This window comes from Somniosus microcephalus, unplaced genomic scaffold, assembly GCF_052327205.1.
Source record: "Somniosus microcephalus isolate GS21.2 unplaced genomic scaffold, FLI_Smic_1.0 unresolved_chr1, whole genome shotgun sequence".
NCBI lineage: Eukaryota > Metazoa > Chordata > Chondrichthyes > Squaliformes > Somniosidae > Somniosus > Somniosus microcephalus.
Genome location: NW_028225179.1, coordinates 153,819,695 through 153,841,422, shown reverse-complemented (window position 1 = coordinate 153,841,422; position 21,728 = coordinate 153,819,695). Strand labels below are relative to the sequence as shown.

Below are 21,728 nucleotides of genomic sequence, written 5' to 3'. Positions count from 1 at the left end.
TCATGAAGTCCACCTCCTTCCCCCTTACGGAAGAAGCGCGCGCGGCCTTCTCCCTCATCAGGGGAGACATTGCTAAGGCCACTATGCACGCAGTGGATGAGTCCATCCCCTTCCAAGTGGAGAGCGATGCATCCGACTTCGCCCTAGCCGCTACCCTCAACCAGGAGGGGAGACCGGTGGCCTTCTTCTCAAGGACCCTACAGGGCCCTGAGATCCGACACTCTTCGGTCGAGAAGGAGGCCCAGGCGATTGTGGAGGCGGTACGCCGCTGGAGGCATTACCTCGCAGGCAAGCGGTTTACCCTCCTCACCGACCAGCGTTCGGTCGCTTTTATGTTTAATAACAAGCTGAGGGGTAAAATCAAGAACGACAAGATCTTGAGGTGGAGAATCGAGCTATCCACCTACGATTATGATATCTTGTACCGGCCTGGTAAGCTGAACGAACCCCCTGACGCTCTATCGCGAATTACATGCGCCAACGCGCAAAGTGATAGACTTCAGACCCTCCACAACGACCTCTGCCACCCCGGGGTCACCAGGCTTTACCACTTCATTAAGGCCCGCAACCTGACCTACTCCATCGAGGAGGTCAGGACCATGACCAGGAACTGCCAGACCTGTGCCGAGTGCAAACCGCACTTCTTTAGGCCGGACAGAGCAAGCCTGATCAAGGCCACCCGCCCCTTCGAGCGCCTGAGCATCGACTTTAAGGGGCCCCTCCCGTCCTCTGACCGTAATGTGTACTTCCTCAACATTGTTGATGAGTACTCCCGTTTCCCCTTTGCCTTCCCCTACCCAGACATGACCAGCACCACGGTCGTTAAATGCCTGAACGACCTCTTTGCCTTGTTCGGGTTCCCAAACTATATACATAGTGACCGGGGCGCCTCCTTCATGAGCGAGGAACTCCGTCAGTTCCTACTAGCGAGAGGCATCGCCACTAGCAGGACCACCAGCTACAACCCCCGAGGGAACGGCCAGGTGGAAAGAGAGAACGCGACGGTATGGAAGGCCGTCCTCTTAGCCTTAAAGTCTAAGGGCCTCCGAACCTCTCGCTGGCAGGAGGTCCTCCCGGCAGCGCTGCACTCCATCCGGTCACTACTTTGCACTGCCATCAACGCCACCCCCCATGAACGAATGTTTGTTTTCCCCAGGAAGTCGACTACGGGAACCACGCTACCAACCTGGCTGACCTCTCCGGGGCCTGTCTTGCTGCGAAAGCACGTGAGGGCCCATAAAACGGACCCCCTGGTCGAGAGGGTGAACCTCCTGCACGCCAACCGCCAGTACGCCTACGTGGCATACCCAGACGGGCGGGAGGACACAGTCTCCTTACGAGACCTCGCACCCTCGGGCACTCCGGAGACACCACCGCTACCCCCCCCCACCACCCCCCCAATTCCAGCCCAGGTAGACGGTACGCCGGAACCCCAAGAGCCTTCGCCTACCTCGCAGACGCCAGCATTAACACCGGAGAACGCAACACCGCCACTGCGACGATCAGACAGGCTTACGAGGCCTCCGGACAGACTGACATACCAGAACTGGTAGTACACTTCACCCCGCCGGACTCAAATCTAAACAAGGGGTGAATGTGGTAAACCACTTTTACCGTTCACTATCGTTACACTATAGTTATCACTGTTAGATCGTTTTCCCTATAGTTATCACTGTTCACATTGTTGTATCACTGTACGAGGTCGCCTCTTGTCACGCTGCTATACCTGGGCTGACCACTGCCGACTCCGCCCATGGCTCCGCCTACCTGCCCGGGTATAAAGGTGGTCGACTGGCTGGTATTCCTCCTTCTTGGATCCGATCACCCACGAGGGTGGGCTCTGTTATTTAGTCAATAAAAACCTATAGTTACTTTCTTAACTCGTCGCTTTTCATTGGACGAATTGATAGGTATATCAAAGGGCTCCATCACCTCCTCGCCCAACATGACGGGCGCTTCGAAGACAGAACACCGGCTCGCGCCTCTCAGCAAGGTTAATAAAAGTGCGGCGCGAGCGTCGGTGCAAAGTTCGCGGGAGTGGGTCGTCCCGAAGCCACTCTCCACCTCCAGGGGATTGGGGGGTGGGGGCGGGGGAGGGGGAAAAAAGAGATGGTGGATTGGTGTGGGGGCCTCACACAGACCAGGCGGTCTGTTATAATATCGCTCAGCATTTCGCCTCCACCCACGTTCACTGGAGGTAAATGGCGAGAACCTCGCCAATTTCCTCGCCGGCAACGCTCCAGAACTGCCCGTCCTGTCCCATCCGCCCACGCCATTTTGAGAGACACCCGAGACCCCAATTCAATCTCCTTCAAGAACCCGATGCACAGTCGGTTAGTTTCCTGCTGCAACGCCGCGGGTCGGGAAACTCCAAGTCAGGGCGGATGCGGCGGGCCATCTCATTTGCCGTCAGTCGTCACCGGGCCATGCCTGAGTTGGCCGCTGCGTTTGCCTACGCAACAAAGGCAAGCGCGCCACAAGCCGTTTCTCGTTAAGGCCGCCGTATAGGTACAAGTTCACCTGTGTGTCTCTGGGCAGCACTCTCGCCTCGGAGTCAGAAGGTCCATGGGTTCGTAGTCCCCACTACACAGACTTGAGCTGATAATCCAGGCCGACACACCGGTGCAGTACCGAGGGAGCGCAGCACTGTCGGAGGTGCTGTCTTTCAGGTGAGGCGTTAAACCGAGGCCCCCGTCTGCCCTCTCGGGTGGACGTAAAAGATCCCACGGCCACTATTTCGAAGAAAAGCAGGGGAATTCGCCTCAGAATCCTGGCCAATATTTATCCCTCAGCCAAAAGCACCAACACAGATGAACTGGTCATTGCTGTTTTTTTGAGATCTTGCTGTGCGCAAATTGGCTGCCGAGTTTCCTATATTTCCTACGTGTGGAACTAAGGAGCAGAGCTCTGGCCGCTGACCACGAGCCAGGGCCGCGGCTTGCGAAGCTTCGGTGCTGGTTTTCTCTGCCGACACTTCACCATCTGAGGTGCAACATCTCTTTTATCGCCGCATTTGCGTTTCGCGTTTTCACGTCGAGATGTGCCTCGGGCAATTAGTTTGTCGTGACTGCAGGTCGTGGAGACAAAACGATCTACCAACTGGACCGCCAGACGAGATGAATGTACGGGTTTTTGGTGGTGTTGGCCCAGGATACCAGGAGTATGCCCTGCTCTTCCAATAGTGTCGTGGGATCTTGAATATCCACCTGTACCGCCACGACAGGCAGATGGGGCCTCGGGTTGACATCTCATCCAATGATGGACCTCCCAGTTTGACATCTCTTCCAATGATGAACCTCCCAGTTTGACATCTCATCCAATGATGGACCTCCCAGTTTGACATCTCTTCCAATGATGAACCTCCCAGTTTGACATCTCATCCAATGATGGACCTCCCAGTTTCACATCTCATCCAAAGGATGGACCTCCCAGTTTGACATCTCATCCAAAGGATGGACCTCCCAGTTTGACATCTCATCCAATGATGGACCTCCCAGTTTGACATCTCATCCAAAGGATGGACCTCCCAGTTTGACATCTCATCCAATGATGGACCTCCCAGTTTGGCCTCGTCCAAATGGAGAGATCAGGTTACGAAAAGGCCTAAGGGAGTGACTGAGGTGAGGAGTCCCACAGTTTGAGGCCTGGGAAACGAGGGAAGAATCTGACACAAGGACTGGAATGTGTTTCTCACCTGCAGCAGTGATGACTCTCTCCGCAGCTGAAAAGACAAACAAGCAATATTAAAGGATCTTCAAACTAGTAATTCAATCCACTGCAACAGAGCTCTATTAATAGCCCTACAAATACGCTTTTAAATATTGATGCATTCAATGTCAGTATTACACGGGGTAGAATATTCCAGAAGCATCGTACACAACGGGCGGCCGATGGGAAATTCACAGCTCACTGCCCGCCATTCTCCTTCCATTGATGTCAAAGGAGGATTTTAAACTTCCCAAAGTGGGGATGTCGGGGTTGGGGTAGTTGCACCCTTCTACAGGAATGGGCTTTGACGGGTCAATGGTTTTTTAAATCAAGCTTGAGAACCAAGAAGACCCCGTTCAGGTACAGGCTGAACGTTGAGTAACACTGCAATGGGTGATAGGGCAGGGTGATAACCCACTGCTTCACTGAGAGAGATGTACCCCATCAATCCAGGCTAGATTCAAAGACAGCTCCAATACGCCAACAGGAGACGTGATGACCCGCAACTCCATCTAGCCCCACTCAGAGAGGAGAAGGAGCCCGTCAAGCCTGGGTCCGAGAGGCGCATGTTGTAACACACTGCAGTACTGGGGGGAGAGAGAAACAGAGGAGCCCTGAGGAGGCGACGCACTCTCAGACCGCCGCGGCACCAGCCCAGAAAGATCTGAGACTTACCTGTTTTAGAGAGGAACTTCTCCAGAGCTGTAATGAAGAAAATACACTTTTGTCAATAAAACAGGGCGGGCGGGGGGGGGGTTGTTGTGACATGTTCAACATTCTGTTCAATCAGAACAAACCTATCATTCCCATCACAGCTCATCCAATCAGAAAGAACCTACCAAAACCGCCTACTTTCACCTCCATTACGTCGCCCAACTCCACCCATCTGCTGCTGAAACCCTCATCCATGCCCTTTGTTACCTCCAGACTCGACTATTCCAACGCTCTTCCACCTTGCTCCTTCTGCAAACTTGAGCGCGCAAGATTGAAAGGGCGCGAGAGCGCACGCAAGGGAGAGAGAGGGAGGGGGGCGGGGACGCCAGGCCGGGGGGGGGGGGGGGGCAGCAAGACAGAGGTGGGCAGCGAGACAGAGAGAAACATAGAAGATAGGAGCAGGAGTAGGCCATTCGGCCCCTCGAGTCTGCTCCGCCATTCAATGCGATCATGGCTGATCATCCAAATTCAGTACCCTGTCCCTGCCTTCTCCCCATATCCCTTGATCCCTTTAGCCTTATATCTAACTCCTTCTTGAATATATTTAATTAATTGGCCTCCACTGCCTTCTGTGGTAGAGAATTCCACAGGTTCACCACTCTCTGGGTGAAGAAATTCCTCCTCATCTCTGTCCTAAATGGCTTACCCCTTATCCTTAGACTGTGACCCCTGGTTCTGGACTCCCCAGCCATCGGGAACATCCTTCCAACATCTAGTCTGTCTAGTCCCGTTAGAATTTTATAAGTTTCAATGACATCCCCTCTCATTCTTCCAAACTCCAGCGAGTATAAGCCCAATCGACCCAATCTCTCCTCATACGTCATTCCTGCCACCCCAGGTATCAGCCTGGTGAATCTTCGCTGCACTCCCTCCATGGCAAGAACATCCTTCCTCAGATAAGGCGACCAAAACTGCACACAATACTCAAGATGTGGTCTCACCAAGGCCCTGTACAACTGCAGCAAGACATCCTTGTTCCTGTACTCGAACCCTCTCGCTACGAAGGCCAACATGCCATTTGCCTTCTTAACTGCCTGCTGCACCTGCATGCTTACCTTCAGCGACTGGTGCAGAAGGACACCCAGGTCTCGTTGCACTTCCCCTTCTCCCAATCTATTGCCGTTCAGATAATAATCTGCCTTCCTGTTTTTGCCACCAAAGTGGATAACCTCGCATTTATCCACATTATACTGCATCTGCCATGTTTCTGCCCAATCACCCAACCTGTCCAAATCATCCTGGAGTTTCTCGGCATCCTCCTTACAGCACACACGCCCACCCAGCTTTGTGTCGTCTGCAAACTTGAGATATTACATCTAATTTCCTCGTCTAGATCATTTATATATATTGTGATGAATAGCTGGGGTCCTAGGACCGATCCCTGCGGTACCCCGCTAGTCACTGCCTGCCACTCGGAAAAAGACCCGTTTATTCCAACTCTTTGCTTCCTGTCTGCCAACCAGTTCTCTATCCAAGTCAGTACCTTGCCCCCAATCCCATGTGCCTTAACTTACACGCTAATCTCTTATGCGGGACCTTATCGAAAGCCTTCTGAAAGTCCAAATACACCACATCCACTGGTTCTCCCTTATCTATTCTATCAGCTACATCCTCAAAAAATTCCAGATTAGTCAAGCACGATTTACCTTTTGTAAATCCATGTTGACTTTGTCCGATCCTGTCACTGTTTTCCAAGTGCTCTGCTATTACATCTTTTAAAATGGACTCTAGCATTTTCCCCACTACCGATGTCAGGCTTACCGGTCTATCACAGAATCACAGAAACCCCACAGTGCAGATAGAGGCCATTTCGGCCCATCGAGCCTGCACCGGCACATATCCCACCCGATCCCCGTAACCCCTACACCAACACATATCCCACCCTATCCCTGTAACCCCACGTATTTAATCCCCCTAACACTAAGGGTCAATTTATCATAGCCAATCAACCTAACCCGCACATCTTTGGACTGTGGGAGGAAACCGGAGCACCCGGAGAAAACCCACGCAAACACGGGGAGAATGTGCAAACTCCACACAGACAGTCGCCCGAGGCCGGATTCGAACCTGGGTCTCTGGCGCTGTGAGGCAACAGTGCTAATCACTATGCCACCGTGCTGCCCTATAATTCCCCATTTTCTCTCTACCACCTTTTTTAAATAGTGGGGTTACATTAGCTACCCTCCAATCCATGGGAACAGAGACAGAGTGAGACAGATAGCGAGGGAGCGAGAGGCTGAGAGAAACCGAGAGAGAGACAGAGTGAGAAAACAAATCAGCTCCCCTCACACACCAAACCGAGAGCAACTTACTTAAATTAGCTTTGGCATTACCTGAAGGAAAACAAAAGAGGCAAATTAGTTTGTGATAGTGGAGAAACAATGTTCATGTTTGAGCTTACAAATCTACAGAAACTGGATCGATTGGGGTTTTCATTACCCACAGAGAGGCAGGATGATCTTTCACCCTGACTGACCTCCGGCCTGCATGGCCTCAGGCCGGACCTTGGACCTGGGCCTGGACCTGACCTCTGGCCTGACCTCCGGCCTAGATGTGAGCTGGGGCCTGACCCACAGCGACGAGCAGCACCCAACAATGGTACCCGATCCTCTGGATAAGCCCTTAGATCACTACCATGGTTACAGCCATCACAAGGGCCTGTAGAGAGGCTGCTGTGAACCGTTCTCTGCCTGGGAGGTGAGGATGTTAGGAGACGTCCGGGGGCGGGGGGGGGGGGGCGGGGTGCGTGGGTTCCATTTGAACTGTGTGATTAACAGGACAGCCCCGTATCTCCCGCTTAACCTCTCCCCACTCCCCCAAAGAGCTCGGGAGATCGGCAGGTGGAGAACAGGAAGCACACAGCCGTTCCGTCGCCCATCCAGTGTGGTACGTTAGCCCATACTCTGTTCAACGGCGCTGACCCACACGGTTACAGTCAGCTGACCCACGGGCTGTTCCATGGTTTGGGGAGCAGAGCGGAAAGAGGAGAAAGCAACAGAAGAGATCTGCTCCTGGTGACATTGATACAAGTTAGCTCAAGTGTCCAGTCAAGTGTTTCTATCTGGAAACTCACCAACATCGGCCGCCATCTCAGCTGAAAAATTAAAGAAAAGAGGCGTCAAGAACGAGCAGAGTAATGAGCCGAGGTCTCGGCCTAGTGCCCGTGAGCTGGCACTGAGCCTTCTGTTAGTTAATTAAATAATTAGCCACTCCTCCAACCCCTCGAATTCCCAGAAGAGGCCTTTGCGCCAAGCACAGTTACTGTTTCCTTGTTTGCCACCTACACTTCCTCAAAATTCACTCTCGGGATATTTGCGTCGCTGGCAAGGCCAGCATTTATTGCCCATCCCTAGTTGCCCTCGAGAAGGTGGTGGTGAGCCGCCTTCTTGAACCGCTGCAGTCCGTGCGGTGAAGGTACTCCCACAGTGCTGTTAGGGAGGGAGTTCCAGGATTTTGACCCAGCGACGATGAAGGATCAGCTGATATATTTCCAAGTCAGGATGGTGTGTGACTTGGGAGGGGAACTTGGAGGTGGTGGTGTTCCCATGCATCTGCTGCCCTTGTCCTTCTAGGTGGAAGAGGTCGCGGGTTCGGGAGGTGCTGCTGAAGAAGCTTTGGCGAGTTGCTGCAGTGCATCTTTAGATGGTACACACTGCAGCCACGGTACACCGGTGGTGGAGGGAGTGAATGTTTAAGGTGGTAGATGGGGTGCCAATCAAGCGGGCTGCTTTGTCCTGGATGGTGTTGAGCTTCTTGAGTGTTGTTGGAGCTGCACTCATCCAGGCAAATGGAGAGTATTCCATCACACTCCTGACTTGTGCCTTGCCGATACATTAGAATTAGAAGTTGTAAATGCCCTCCTCTGGACTCCTCCATATGAGGGATAGCAATGGTGGGCAATGAAACAACCACCACTTAATGGACTGAGTCACATCAGCAAGCACGGCCCTTTCAGGGTTAGATTCACAGTGAGTACCCTCCACAGGGGGCACACTCGAAACCAGTACCCCATTGACTTCATGGGGTAGCCTGGAACCCAGTGTCGCGGGAATATTTTTAATTTTTATTTATTTGATTATGGGATGTGGGCGTCGCTGGCAAGGCCAACATTTATGGGCCACCCCTAATTGCCCTTTGAGCAGGTGGTGGTGAGCTGCCTTCTTGAACCACTGCAGTCCGTGTGGTGAGGGTACTCCCACAGTGCTGACTTTGTCGGAGAGGCTTGCTAGGCCATTTCAGAGGGCAGTTAAGAATCAACCACATTGCTGTGGGTCTGGAGTCACATATAGGCCAGACCAGGGGAGGACGGCAGATTTCCTTCCCTAAAGGACGTCAGTGAACCAGATGGGTTTTTACGACAATTCAGTAGTTTCATGGTCGCCATTACTGATACCAGCTTTTTATTCCACATTTATTTAATTAACTGAATTTAAATTCTCCAGCTGCCGTGGTGGGATTTGAACTCACGTCTCCGGATTATTACATACTACTGGACACCCTAGAACGCAATGCTTTGGTGTCCCCTTTATTTTCCACGCTCTGGAACATAGAAACATAGAAGATAGGAGCAGGAGTAGGCCATTCGGCCCCTCGAGCCTGCTCCGCCATTCAATGAGATCATGGCTGATCATCCAAATTCAGTACCCTGTCCCTGCTTTCTCCCCATATCCCTTGATCCCTTTAGCCTTAAGAAATATATCTAACTCCTTCTTGAATATATTTAATGAATTGGCCTCAACTGCCTTCTGTGGTAGAGAATTCCACAGGTTCACCACTCTCTGGGTGAAGAAATTCCTCCTCATCTCTGTCCTAAAAGGCTTACCCCTTATCCTTAAACTGTGACCCCTGGTTCTGGACTCCCCGACCATCGGGAACATCCTTCCTGCATCTAGTCTGTCTAGTCCCGTTAGAATTTTATAAGTTTCAATGAGATCCCCTCTCATTCTTCCAAACTCCAGCGAGTACAAGCCCAATCAACCCAATCTCTCCTCATACGTCATTCCTGCCATCCCAGGTATCAGTCTGGTGAATCTTCGCTGCACTCCCTCCATGGCAAGAACATCCTTCCTCAGATAAGGAGACCAAAACTGCACACAATACTCAAGGTGTGGTCTCACCAAGGCCCTGTACAACTGCAGCTTTCTACACAGTGCCCGATTTATTACACCACTACTCTGGAAAGCTCTAGGTTCCTGGATACTCGGACACGAGCATCTGGCAGACTCGAGGGCCACTCTCGACACGAGCTGGGACAGGGTTACTCCTCTTACCTTCACTTTCCATTAAATCTTCGAATTCTACAATAAAAAGAAAGGCAAGGTTCAATGGTTGGCTGTCCTCAACATCGTGCATGTATACCGTGCCTTTAATGTAGTAAAACATCCCAAGGCGCTTCACAGGAGCGTTATCAAACAAAATTTGACAGCGAGCCACTTAAGGAGATATTAGGACAGGAGACCTAAAGCTTGGTCAAAGAGGTCGGTTTTAAGGAGTGTCTTAAAGGAGGAGAGAGAGAGAGGTAGAGAGGTTTAGGGAGGAAATTCCAGAGCTTAGGGCCGAGGCAGCTGAAGGCACGGCCGCCAATGGTGGAGTGATTAAAATCGGGGATGCGCAAGAGGCCAGAATTAGAGGAGCGCGGAGATCTCGGAGGGTTGTGGGGCTTGAGGAGATTACAGAGATAGGGAGGGGGTGAGGCAATGGAGGGATCTGAAAACAAGGATGAGAAATCGAGGCGTTGCCGGACCGGGAGCCAATGTTGGTCAAGCGAGCACAGACGGTGATGGGTAAACGGGAGTTTGGCAGCTCATAACTTTTTTATCTTATTCATTCGCGGGATGTGGGCATCGCTGGCAAGGCCGGCATTTATTGCCCATCCCTAGTTACCCTAGTGTGGTACCAGAGCCATGTGTAGGCCAGACTGGCTAGGTGGGTCTAGACTCCCTTTCCCCGGAACGGCATTACCGGTCCGGTTGGCTGGGTGTTTTTTTTTTTTACAACGACCCGACAACTTTTCACAATCAATTTTTTTCCTGTTCCACAAATTTATCGAATTCAGTTTCGAAAATTGCCTTTGGCTGGGATTCGAACTCTCAGCCTCCTAGTGTGCTGCTAGTCCCGGAATTATAACCAGCAGAACTCTGACCGATAACCTCAATGGTAATTCCGATTAAGATTGCGCAAATGAGAACCGAGGGCGTTGGTTTGGCATATTTCACGGAAAAACGGGGTGGTGGATAAACATTGCCAAAGATCCTGGAATCCCGTGGAATAAAAACAGCGTTTGGCTCAATCACGCGGTCCAAACGTTTAGGAAAAGCGACAGATGATTTTACTGACTATTTTTCCCCACTGGTTAAACGTGTGATGAAGAACTCAAAAGGTCAAAGGTAAAAGGTGGCAGGAGCAATGTTTGTGCCGAGTATTACTTACCGCTGATTGTGGGGCGGCTACGGAGCACTGGAAGAGAACAGAAAGGTTTGTACATATGGTGGACTGTTCGATATATACACACACACACACACACACAAAATAATAGAACGTACATTGGTTAGTTGCCCTTGGGAAAGGTGGGTGACGCACTGTTTAATCAGGACAGCAGCGTTATGCCACTATAAACGCACAACGTGCTATTCTGTTGCAAAGCTGCATCAGGGAATCAAGGAGTGTATTCCAAAATACTGAGTGTGAAAATCTCCCGTCACTGACTGGATTCACAGCTCCTCCGTCAGCAGTTCTTGGATCATACTCTTCCCCATCGCCCACCCCTCCCCCTCGAGAATTGTCCCCAAGTGTGGTGTTCTCCTCAGAACTCAAGTACTGAAGATCCCATTACAGAAAACAGTTTAGTTGTCACGATTTAACTCTGTTTAATTCAACCGGGGCAATTCTTTTCCATTTCAAGTCTCAAAATGGCGCTCCTTCCCTCAAAATGGCGCCCCTTTCCTTCAAAATGGCGCCCCTTCCCTCAAAATGGTGACAAGAGAATGATCAGTGGCCAGTGCGTTGTACCTTTAGTATCTTTCCACTTTTTTCGATAAAAGTACCCTGCTGCCGCAAGTAATCCGAGGAACAAGAGTAAAAACAGGATGAAAGCGGTGAGGAATCCTGACGTCCGGGGGAAGAATTCATCTGGAAGTAGAAGCAGAAGGAAGGCCTCCATTTATTAAACTGACCCCGGCTCCGAACCTAGGCCCGCGAGTCGCTCCCACACAGGCTCGTTGTGCCGCCAACAAAACCCATCCCGCACGAGAAAGCGGGGAGATAAATGGAAGCGCACAGCTGTGCTTTCGCATTCACGGAGAGCTCAGCGGCTTATTTTCCACCAATTGTCATCACGGTGGGAATCCATTTTTAGATTAGCCCATCTGCTCTCACCTCCCCCCCACAATTTTTTAACCTCCCTCTCCCGAGGCATTGATTTGTAACTGGGCACTGATCGACCAAGTAACTGGCACCCTTGTCCCCCGCCCACTTATGAGCGTAGACAATGAGTGCCAGCAGGCTATTTGACTATGGGAGGGGGCACTTTTACAATCGAGCTTGATGCTGTCCTCATTCAATATACTCTTTCTATCTGGAGGGGGGGGGGGGGGTGTCATTAGATGGCGATCAGGAGTCATAACGGCACAGGAGGCCATTCGGCCCATCGAGTCTGTGCCGGCTCTCTGTGGAGCAATCCAGTCAGTCCCATTCCCTCGCTCTATCCCTGTAGCCCTGCAAGTTTATGTCACTCAAGTGCCTATCCAGTCTCCCCTTGAAAACATGTCTCTGCTTCCACCACTTCCGTCGGCAGCGAGTTCCAGGTCCTCACCACTCGCTGCGTAAAAAAGTTTTTCCCTCACATCCCCCCTGTATCTCTTGCCCAAAACCTTAAATCTGTGTCCCCTAGTCCTTGTACCATCAACTAGTGGGAACAGCCTTTCCCCGTCTAGCCTATCCAAACCCGTCATAATCTTGTACACCTCTATCAAATCACCCCGCAACCTCCTTTGCTCTAATGAAAACAAATCCAGCTTCTCCAACCTGTCCTTGTAGCTAAGATCCCCCATCCCAGGAATAATTCTGGTAAATCTCCTCTGCACCCTTCCTAAAGAGTGGTGACCAGAAGTGGACGCAATACTCCAGTTGTGGCCTAACCAGCACTTTATAAAGGTTCAGCATAACTTCTCTACTTTTATACTCAATACCTCTATTTATGAAGCCCAAGATCCCATATTGTTAACCAGTCTCTCAATATGTCCCACCACCTCCAGGGATCTATGCACATTAACCCCCAGGTCCCTCTGTCCCTGCACTCTCTTTAAAACTGTGCCGTTAAGTGTATATTGCCTCTCCCTGTTCCTTCTGCCAAAATGCATCACCTCACACTTCTCTGTATTAAATTCCATCTGCCACTTGTCTGCCCATTCTGCTAGCCTTTCTATGTCCTGTTGCAGGAGTGAGCGTCCTGACTTAAAAAGCTTCTAAAAAGCATTTCTTTAAATAGTTATCCAGTTCCCTTTTGAAAGGGATTGTGCGTTCTGCTTCCCCTGCTGTTTTTGGCTGGACTTTCCATGTCCCAACAACACTCTGTAAAATATTGCTCCGAACCTCTCCCTCTGTCCCTTTGCCAACGATCGGAGTAACTGACTCACCGACCCTGCAGAAAGAGTTCTTTTTTCTGCTGCTCCCTTCCTAACTTTGACCACCTCGACCAGATCTCCTCTTACACCCTCTCTGCACCAACGTGTGACCCAGGGGCACCCAAGAGAAATGACATTCCCAGCCCCACCCAGAGGAAGTGTAGACGGGAGCACAGAACCACAGGGAGGCATTGATCGATTAAGCGAGTGGGCCAGAACTGTGGGCCAGATGGACTTCAATGCAGTTAAGTGTTAGGTCATCCATTAGACCAAAACAAAAAGATTTGTAAAATGGTGAGAAGTTAGGAACAGTGAAGGTCCATAGAGATTGAGGAGTCCATGAACACAGATCACTAAAATACAGTGGTCAGGTACAAAGATTAATCAGAAAGGCGAATGGAATGTTATCCGTTATAATGAGAGGGCGAGAATATTGAGGGGGGTAAAGTTTTGCAATAGTTATTCTCCCACAGAAAGCAGTGGATGCTAACTCAAATTAATCATTTTAAATCTGGATTGGATAGATTTATTTTTGCGAGCCAAGGGGATTAAGGGATACGGAGCCAAGGCAGGCGGATGGAGTTAGGATACAGATCAGCCATGATCTCAGTGAATGGCGGAACAGGCTCGAGGGGCTGAATGGCCTCCTCCTGTTCCTGTGTTTCCCACCCCCTCCCCTGCTTTGTCCCCCCTCCTTAAAGACCATTTCTCATGTGTTTCTTGACAAGGGAATAGAAAGAAAGACTATCTCTACAGCACCTTTCCCCACCTCAGGACGTCTCAAAGCGCTTTACAGCCAATGAAGTACTTTTTGAAGTGGAGTCGCTGTTGTAATGTAGGAAACGCAACAGCCAATTTGCGCACAGCAAGCTCCCACAAACAGCAATGTGATAATGATCAGGTCATCTGTGTTTTTGGTGTTGATTGAGGGATAAATATTGGCCCCAGGGCACCGGGGGAGAACTTCCCCCTGCTCTTCTTCCAATAGTGGCCGTGGGATCTTTCACATCCACGTGAGAGGGCAGACGGGGCCTTGGTTTAATGTCTCATCCGATAGACGGCACCTCCGACAGTGCAGCACTCCCTCAGTACCGCACTGGGAGTGTCAGCCTTGATTACGGACTCAAGTCTCTGGAGTAGGGACACAAACGTCAAAAAGTATTTCATTGGCCGTCAAGCGCTTTGGGACGTCCCGAGGTCGCGGGAGGCGCTGTGTAAAATGGGCGTTCTGTCTTTCTGTTGATTAGCGTGCCGTCGCTTTACTGACCTGGGATGTGGATGCTAAACTCCTCCGAACGTTTCAAGATGGGGCTGTGAACCAGACACTTGAAGGTGTTGGAGGAGATACTCGTCACCTCGATAGCGCTGGACATGCTGTAGAAGCCGTCTGCGCTCCTGGTCGTCGTGGTCTGGGCCTTGGCCGTCATGTTCTTGCCGTTCTCGCCTGCCCAGTGCATCATGGGAGCCGGGTACCAGCCGGACGTGTCGCACTGGATCCCGATTCCGGCCTTGTGGTATCCATCTAATCGTATCGCGGGCCGGAGACCCAAACCTACGGTTAGAAGGGTGGTCAGTCACCGGGAGGGAGTGCAATCGAGCTACGGTTATATTAGGTATAAGCAGGGGGGGGAAAAGAGAGGGGAGCGGGGGGGTGGGGGAAAGAGAGAGGGTAACGGAGGGAGTGAGCGAGGGCAGCGGCGAGAGAGAGGAGAGCAGACAGGGAGAGAGAGGGGAGAGAGGGGTGCAGGGGCTAAGAGAGAGGGGAACGGAGGGGGCGAGCGAGGGGATCGGTGATAGAGAAGAGGAGCGGACGGGGGGGGGGGGGGGGTGCGGGTGCATGAGAGGGGAGGAGCGAGGGGACCGGTGAGAGAGAAGAGCGGACAGGGAGAGAGGTGGGAGGGCGAGAGAAAAGAGAGGACAGGGAGAGAGGGGGAGGGCAAGAGAGAAGAGTGGACAGGGAGAGAGGGGGGACACTGAGGGAGCGAGTGGGGGGACCGGAGAGAGAGAAGGAAAAACGGAGGGAGCGAGAAGAGCGGACAGGGAGAGAGGGGGGAAGGCAAGAGAGGGGAGAGAAGGGAGCAGGGGCTAAAAGAGGGGGGAATGGAGGGGGCAAGCGAGGGGAGCGGTGAGAGAGAAGAGCGGACAGGGAGAAGCGGAGCAAGCGAGCGGGCAAGAAAGAAGTGCGGACAGGGAGAGGGGGGGGAGGCGAGAGAGAAGAGCGGACAGGGAGAGATGGGGGAAACGGGGAAGGCGAGTGGGGAGGTGAGAGAGAGAGAGAGAGAGAGAGAGAGAGAGATGACAATCAAGCGGAGAGAAGGTCCTTTAGCGACAGGCGTGACTTACTGGCGACCTTCAGTTGAACAGGCGCTTGTTCAATGAACCTGTGGTGCTCGACCATGCAAAGGTAGTTGCCTTCGTCCTGCAGCCGGACGTCCTTCAGCTGGAGAGAGATGTTCCCCTGCTTGAACTCGTCCTTGAAGAGCGCGGTCCGCCCCCTGTAGGCCTCGCCCTGGTCCTCCTCCACGTCCTGCCCGAAGCGGTACAGGTGGATGGGGGTGTCCAGCTTTGAGTCGCTCCGCACCCACCGCACCTCCATGCCAGCCAAGGGCTTCTCCGGGATCAGTTGGCATTCCAACACAGCGACCCCGCCAACCATGGCTACGATTGGCGCTTCGGGCCCAGTCACCACGAACTCATCTGGTGGAGTGGGGGGAGGGGCGAGAGAAGACGACACGAGCGTTAATCCATTCATTAAAAACCAGGAGTACAATGGCTTTCATTTATCTAAAGAAAGAATTTGCATTGCTATCCAGCCTTTCACCATCTCCGGACATCCCAACACGCTTTACAGCCAATGAAGTGCGGTCACTGTTGTAACATTGGAAACACGGCAGCCCTCCGCAATCTCAGGTCCTCGAGGACAAGGAGCTCAGAGTTACGGACAATAAGGAGTCTGGGACTGAGCACGTGAGCTCTTTCAAAGAGCCGTCACAGGCACGACGGGCCGAATGGCCTCCTTCAGTGCTGTAGGTTTCTATGATCTCGGCGCTCCTCCAATTCCGGCCTCTTGCGCATCCCCCGATTTTAATCCCTCCACCATTGGTGGCCGTGCCTTCAGCTGCCTGGGCCCTAAGCTCTGGAATTCCCTCCCTAATCCTCTCCGCCTCTCTCTCTGCCTTTCAGACTCTCTGTAAAACCTACCTCTTTGACCATACTTTTGGTCACCAGTCCTAATATAATCTTAAGTGGCTCGGTGTCAAGTTTTGTTTGATAACCGCTCCTGTGAAGCACCTTGGGACGTTTTACTACGTTAAAAGGTGGAATAGATCATTGGGTAGCGCTCTCGCCTTTCAATCAGAAGGTCATGAGTACGAGTACGATTCCAGAGAGCCCATAATCCAGGCCGACACTCCCAGTGCAGCGGTGCTGTCTTTCGGATATGACGTTAAACCGAGGCCCCGTCTGCCCTCTCGGGTGGGTGTAAAAGATCCCATGGCCACTATTTCGAAGAAGATTTCTCCCCGGTGTCCTGGGGACAATATTTATCCCTCATCCAGCTCCTAAAAACAGATTATCTGGTCATCATCACATTGCTGTCTGTGGGAGCTTGCTGTGCGCAATTTGGCTGCTGCGTTTCCCACATTACAACAGTGACTGCACTTCAAAAAGTACTTCATTAGCTGTAAAGCGCTTTGGGACGTGCTGAGGTCGTGAAAGGCGCTATAGATGTTTCTTTCTGCACATTTCAGTAAGTGGAGGTTAGCAATAAAGGGGGAGGGGGAGACTCAGTCAATTACAATGCTGCCTCTTCACAATCAGGGACCTCATACTCTGCGAGCAGGCAATGAACATGCAATAACACAGTGAACTTGTTCAAAATACGAGTCCCTTGCACACATCAATATTAAACAAGGGGTTGAGAAGTTTGGGCATTGGTGTCTCTCACCAGCCAGTGTAGAATGGATCCCAAGGAGGAGAATCAGAAGCAGGACCCAGGGCTCCATCCTCTCACCGAAGAACCTGAAGCCTGTCCATGAAGGCCCTGAAAAAACAAGAGGTTTCGTTAGGAATCGACATGCGCTGCCTTCACTCTTGAGCCACACCAGAGGTTGCGATGAACCGTGAGGGGCCTTGGTGCACAGGGTGGGGGAGACACGGTTCTTGGCCAGCGGTGGAGGGGTCCCCTTAGCTTCCATCTGGGAACCCGCCTCAGGCCACACTTCGCCCTGACTCGCTGGAGCCGCAGCGAGCTTGCGCCAGGTCCTGCCCCAAACCCCTTTATTGCTGTGCTGTAACAGGAGGGCGAAGTCCGACACTGGACTTGGAGACTCCGCCCTCCCGACCGGCAACCCCCGCCCTCCCGACCGGCAACCCCCGCCCTCCCGACCGGCAACCCCCGCCCTCCCGACCGGCAACCCCCGCCCTCCCGACCGGCAACCCCCGCCCTCCCGACCGGCAACCCCCGCCCTCCCGACCGGCAACCCCCGCCCTCCCGACCGGCAACCTCTGACGTCTGCCCACTGACTGGCAACCTCTGCCCTCTCACTGGCACCCTCTGACCGGAACCCACTGCCCTCCGACCGGCAGCCTCTGCCCTCTGATCCCCTGCTTGCTAACAGGCAACCTCGGCCCTCTTCATGAATCCTTCATACACTCAGCGGCAGATTAACAATCTCACACCAAACTGAACGCGGGCAGAGAGTCGGCAGTCACACGGCCCTCGCTGTGGGGCATCGCCCGGGGTGAGGGTGGGACACTGCTCCCTCTCGAGGCTGCTGGGGCCTCACTGGTGACACGTCGACTGGACTGGAAGGTCGTCCCTCGAACAGCTGGTCAAACCTGTGCTCAGTGGTTCTTGCAGGAGAGAGCGGGTCTCTGGGTCCCTGGAATCATCGGAGAATCTGTCTCGGCAATCAGACAAACACGAACAGCAGACTGGATTTTGTACGTGACGTACAGATCCACTCCAGGTTTCACAGCCAACAATTGATGAAATGGAATAATCCGCTCCAGGTTTATATACTGACCCCTCCTCGCTCACCCCCTTATATACGGACTGTGCAAATACTGGCACACACCCAGCGACCCCCCCTGTAAATACTGACACACTCCCAGAGGCCCCATGTAAATACTGACCCACTCCCGGGGACCCCTGCAAATACTGACACACTGCCAGAGACCCCCTGTAAATACTGACACTGCCAGAGACCCCCCTGTAAATACTGACACTGCCAGAGACCCCCCTGTAAATACTGACACACTCCCAGAGACCCCCCTGTAAATACTGACACACTGCCAGAGACCCCCTGTAAATACTGACACTGCCAGAGACCCCCCTGTAAATACTGACACTCCCAGAGACCCCCCTGTAAATACTGACACACTGCCAGAGACCCCCTGTAAATACTGACACTGCCAGAGACCCCCCTGTAAATACTGACACACTCCCAGAGACCCCCCTGTAAACATAAGTAGGAGGAGCATGAGTAGGCCATACGGCCCCTCGGGCCTGCTCCGCCATTCAATAGGATCATGGCTGATCCGAATCTGGACTCACGTCCACTTCCCTGCCCTCTCCCCGTAACCCCTAATTCCCTTATCTGCTAGGAAACTGTCTATCTCCATTTTAAATTTATTTAATGTTGCAGCTTCCGCAGCTCTCTGGGGTAGCAAATTCCATAGATTTACTACCCTCAGTGAAGAAGTTTCTCCTCATCTCAGTTTTGAAAGGGCAGCCCCTTATTCTTAGATTATGCCCCCTAATTCTAGTCTCACCCATCAGTGGAAACATCCTCACCACTTCCACCCGATCAAGCCCCCTCACAATCTTATATGTTTCGATAAGATCGCCTCTCATTCTTCTGAACTTCAATGTGAAGAGTCCCAATCCACTCAGCCTTTCCTCAAACGTCAGCCCCCTCATCTCCGGAATCAACCGAGTGAACCTTCTCTGAACCGCCTTAAGAGCAAGTATATCTTTTCTTAAATATGGAAACCAAAGCTGCACGCAGTATTCCAGGTGTGGTCTCACCAATACCCTGTATAACTGCAGCAAGACTTCCCTGTTTTTATACTCCATCCCCCTTGCAATAAAAGCCAAGATTCCATTGGCCTTCCTGATCACCTGCTGCACCTGCATACTAACTTTTTGTGTTTCATGCACCAGGACCCCCAGATCCCTTTGTACTGTAGCACTTTGCAGTTTCTCTCCATTTAGATAATAACTTGCTCTTTGATTTTTTCAGCCAAAGTGCATAACCTCACACTTTCCAACATTATATTGCATCTGCCAAATCTCTGCCCACTCACTTAGCCTGTCTATGTCCTTTTGCAGGTTTTTTATGTCATCCTCACTCATTGCTTTCCCTCCCATCTTTGTATCGTCGGCAAACTTGGATATGTTGCACTCGGTCCCTTCCTCCAAATCGTTAATATAGATTGTAAAGAGTTGGGGTCCCAGCACTGACCCCTGCGGAACACCACTAGTTACTGATTGCCAGCCCAAGAATGAACCATTTATCCCAACTCTTTGTTTTCTGTTAGATAGCCAATCTCCCACCCATGCCAGTATATTACCCCCAATCCCGTGATTTCTTATCTTGATCAGTAATCTTGTGTGTGGAACCTTGTCAAATGCCTTTTGGAAGTCCAAATACACTACATCCACTGGTTCCCCTTTATCCGCCCTGTATGTTACATCCTCAAAGAATTCGAGCAAATTTGTCAAACATGACTTCCCCTTCATAAAACCATGCTGACTTTGTCCTATTAAATTATGTTTATCCAAATGCTCTGTTACTGTTTCCTTAATAATGGACTCCAACATTTTGCCAAATACTGACACTCCCAGAGGCCCCCCTGTAAATACTGACACACTCCCAGAGACCGCACACCCAGAGACCCCCTGTAAATACTGACACACACCCAGAGACTCCCTGTAAATACTGACACACTCCCAGAGACCCCCTGTAAATACAGGTACTGACACACTCCGAGACTCCCTGTAAACACTGACACACTCCCGAGAAACCCCTGTAAATACTGAGACACTCCCAGAGACCCCTTGTAAATACTGACACACTCCCAGAGACTCCACTGTAAATACTGACACACTCCCAGAGACCCGTGCAAATACTGACACACTCCCGGGGACCCCCTGTAAATACTGACACACACCCAGACACCCCCCTGTAAATACTGACACACTCCCCGAGACCCCCTGTAAATACCGACACACTCCCGGGGACCCCCTGTAAATACTGACACTCTCCCCGGGACCCCCCTGTAAATACTGACAATTTGCCAGGGACTCCCCTGTAAATACTGACACACTCCCGAGAAACCCCTGTAAATACAGAAATACACCGAGAGACCCCCTGTAAATACTGACACACTCACGAGGACCCACCTGTAAATACTGACACACTCCCAGAGAACCCCGGTAAATACTGACAGACTCCCCAAGACTCCTTGTAAATACGAACACACTCCCAGAGACCTCCCTGTAAATACGGACACTCTCGGGGACTCCCCTGTAAATACTGACATACACCCAGAGACCCCCTGTAAATACTGACATAGCCAGGGACTCCCCTGTAAATACTGACACACTCCCAGAGACCCTATGTAATTACGGACACACTCCCAGAGACTCCACTGTAAATACTGACGCACTCCCAGAGACCCCACTGTAAATACTAACACACTCCCAGAGACATAAGAACATAAGAAATAGGAGCAGGAGTAGGCCAATCGGCCCCTCGAGCCAGCTCCGCCATTCAATAAGATCATGGCTGATCTGATCCTAACCGCCAATCCACTATCACAGAACCATCTCCTGAATCTAACGGAATTAGACACACGAAATAGGAGCAGGATCAGGCTACACGGCCCCTGGGCCCGCTCCGCTACCCACAGGGCCATGACTGATCCGAACCTAGACTCATGTCCAAATTCCTGCCCGCTCCCCGTAACCCTTAATTCCCTTTACTTCTAGGAAACTGTCTATTTCTGTTTTAAATTTATGTAATGATGTAGCTTCTACAGCTTTTTGGGGCAGCATATTCCATGGACCTACCACCCTCTGAGTGAAGTAGTTCCTCCTCATCTCAGCTTTGAAAGAGCAGCCCCTTATTCTAAGACTATGCCCCCTAGTTCTAGTTTCACCCATCATCAGGAACATCCTCCCCGCATCCACCCGATCCAACCCCTTCACAATCTTATATGTTTCAATAAGATCGCCTCTCATTCTTCTGAACTCCAATGAGTAGAGTCCCAATCTACTCAACCTCTCCTCGTATGTCCATCCCCTCATCCCCGGGATTAACCGAGTGAACCTTCTTTGTACTGACTCGAGAGCAAGTATGTCCTTTCTTAAGTATGGACACCAAAACTGTACGCAGTATTCCAGGTTCGGTCTCACCAATACCTTGTACAACTGAAGCAATACCTCCCTATTTTTATATTCTATCCCCCTAGCAATGAAAGCCAACATTCCATTGGCCTTCTTAATCACTTGCTGCACCTGCATACTAACCTTTTGAGTTTCGTGCACCAGGACCCCCAGATCCCTTTGTACTTCAGTACTTTCCAGTTTCTTGCCATTAAGATAATAACTTGCTCTACGATTTTTCCTGCCAAAGTGCATAACCTCACACTTTCCAGTATTGTATTCCATCTGCCAAA

At 51.5% G+C, this 21,728-nt stretch overlaps 1 protein-coding gene across 2 annotated transcripts in view; it reads right to left on the bottom strand.

Annotated features, from left to right (window-relative positions):
- LOC147096272 (butyrophilin subfamily 3 member A3-like) overlaps positions 1 to 21,728 on the bottom strand; it is a 51,274-nt gene that overhangs the window by 5,865 nt on the left and 23,681 nt on the right. For both annotated transcript variants that reach the window (XM_085973863.1, XM_085973862.1), the window contains exons 2-11: positions 16,990 to 17,085; positions 15,387 to 15,740; positions 14,311 to 14,595; positions 11,431 to 11,550; positions 10,852 to 10,878; positions 9,693 to 9,719; positions 7,496 to 7,516; positions 6,735 to 6,755; positions 4,384 to 4,410; positions 3,695 to 3,721 (exon numbers count right to left, since the gene is read on the bottom strand). In XM_085973863.1, coding sequence (XP_085829989.1) covers positions 3,695 to 3,721; positions 4,384 to 4,410; positions 6,735 to 6,755; positions 7,496 to 7,516; positions 9,693 to 9,719; positions 10,852 to 10,878; positions 11,431 to 11,550; positions 14,311 to 14,595; positions 15,387 to 15,740; positions 16,990 to 17,047 — 967 coding nt within the window. In that variant the 5' untranslated portion in view covers positions 17,048 to 17,085. The remainder of the gene's footprint in view (positions 1 to 3,694; positions 3,722 to 4,383; positions 4,411 to 6,734; positions 6,756 to 7,495; positions 7,517 to 9,692; positions 9,720 to 10,851; positions 10,879 to 11,430; positions 11,551 to 14,310; positions 14,596 to 15,386; positions 15,741 to 16,989; positions 17,086 to 21,728) is intronic.